The following is a 1,729-nucleotide window of genomic DNA, read 5'->3' as shown; positions in this document are numbered from 1 at the left end:
CCTGAGGCCCCGCCCACTGGGGGTGTACTAGCTCCACCTCCGAGCCCCGCCCACACGCTGCTTCGGAGAGTCTAGCCCCACCCCCGAGAAACGCAACCACGTTCCGCGTTCGTTGCGGTACCCGAGTGACACTTCCCTCACGTCTAACCACTCTCGTACAACGTTCACCAGCTTTGAGGCACCCCTCTCTACGTTACCCTCGGCGAGGCCTGATCCCCTGAGTACTTCTTACACCTCAGTCCCCGTCCACACAGTACTCTAGGTGCCGAGGCCCCGCCCATTATGCCGCCAGAAGCGCGCTCACACGTCCCCAGCGACGTCAGGGCCAAATCCTCTACGGCGCCCGGAGTCCCTAAAGTACGAGCCCCGCCCACCAAGGAGGACGTCCTACCTATAAGTCGCCCATTGGCCTATCCTGTTGCTCCCGGCGTCGAGGCCCCGCCCCCTGCGTGGTGCGTCACACAGGGCCGAGGCCCGCCCACACGTCGCCGCGCGGTGCCGAGGGTTGGCCCAACAATGCTTTCGGTGCCGAGGCCCCGCCCCCTGTGCGGCGCTTCCCCACGTGCGAGCTCCGCCCACACGCCGCCTCGCGTCGCTCTCTGCGCCGCGGCCCCGCCTCCGCGTCGCCGCGTCCTGCTGGTCCCGCCCCCCGCCGCCCGGCGAGGCCGCCAGGCCTCCGCGCGCCGTTGGCCGTTGGCGCGGTTTGGCGGTTGTCTTGGAGAAGCAAGATGGCGGCCACGGCGACTGCGGTGGTGGCGGAGGAGGACACGGAGCTGCGGGACCTGCTGGTGCAGACGCTGGAGAACAGCGGCGTGCTCAATCGGATCAAGGTGCGGCGGGGAGCCGAGCGGGGCCGGGTGTCGGGGGGCTGGCCCTGCACCCCGCTCCGGGGTCCGCCGTCTGCTGCCCCTGGGCCCCCGGGTGGACTCGGCGAGCTGGGGCCCCAGGACAGTCCCCGCCCTGCCGGCCGAGTGACCCCATAGAGACCTCATGCACAACGGAAGGGAGCACCACCGGTCCTGCGCTCTTCCCACACTCGTTCCCGAAGCCACCTTGTCCGTCCGTCCCGTCGGGGGTCTTCCTCGCTGACCCCCCGGGCCACCGAGCGCGATGCCCTTCCCCAGGGACTAGTCCCACCTGAGTTCATGCCCAAAGTAGTGAGGTGAAGTCTCCCAGCCTTGCCTCGAAGGAGCACTTGACTGTACTTGTTCCAGGAGAGATGTGTGTTCTTTTAGCAGCCCGAGGTGGAACTTTGGATTCTTGCCCACCACCACGCAGGTCCACTGCTTCTTCCTCTGCCCTCCTTATTCAGGGCCCGACTTCCACATGCAGGTGACATGATTGAAATACCGTGCCTTGGGTCAGGTGCACCGTAGTCCTCAGAGGGACATCCTGGGTGTTCAACGCCTTAAAAGAGGTCTTGTGCCGCAGGTTTGCCCCATGCGGTGCACCCTTTGACTTGACGGCTTGCTTGACTGCTGCTTCCACGATTGTGGGTCCAAGCAAGAGGACGCCCTCCACAACGGCTTGACTTTGAGTTGTAGCCCTGCTGAAGGCTGCCGCCCTTGATCTTCCTCAGCAAGTGCTTCGGGTCTCCTCGCTTTGGTGTGCATGTCGCAGGTGGTTAATAAGTTTTCCTGCAATCCTGATGCTGTGTTTTCCATATAGTCCAGGACTTCAAATCCTGATGCTGTTTTCCATATAGTCCAGGACTTCAAATCCTGATGCT

The 1,729-nt window shown here is 64.1% G+C and overlaps 1 protein-coding gene across 5 annotated transcripts in view; it reads left to right on the top strand.

Moving 5' to 3' along the window:
• The first annotated feature begins 679 nt into the window (after positions 1 to 679).
• CEP43 (centrosomal protein 43) overlaps positions 680 to 1,729 on the top strand; it is a 27,718-nt gene continuing 26,668 nt past the window's right edge. For all 5 annotated transcript variants that reach the window (XM_004701908.2, XM_045294632.1, XM_045294631.1 and 2 more), the window contains exon 1: positions 680 to 830. In XM_004701908.2, coding sequence (XP_004701965.1) covers positions 729 to 830 — 102 coding nt within the window. In that variant the 5' untranslated portion in view covers positions 680 to 728. The remainder of the gene's footprint in view (positions 831 to 1,729) is intronic.

The sequence above is a fragment of the Echinops telfairi genome, unplaced genomic scaffold, assembly GCF_000313985.2.
Source record: "Echinops telfairi isolate 266 unplaced genomic scaffold, ASM31398v2 ScPeMD7_3533;HRSCAF=4204_0, whole genome shotgun sequence".
In the NCBI taxonomy this organism is placed as follows: Eukaryota; Metazoa; Chordata; class Mammalia; order Afrosoricida; family Tenrecidae; genus Echinops; species Echinops telfairi.
Note: the sequence above shows the minus strand (reverse complement) of the source record. Positions and strands in the feature narration are given on the sequence as shown.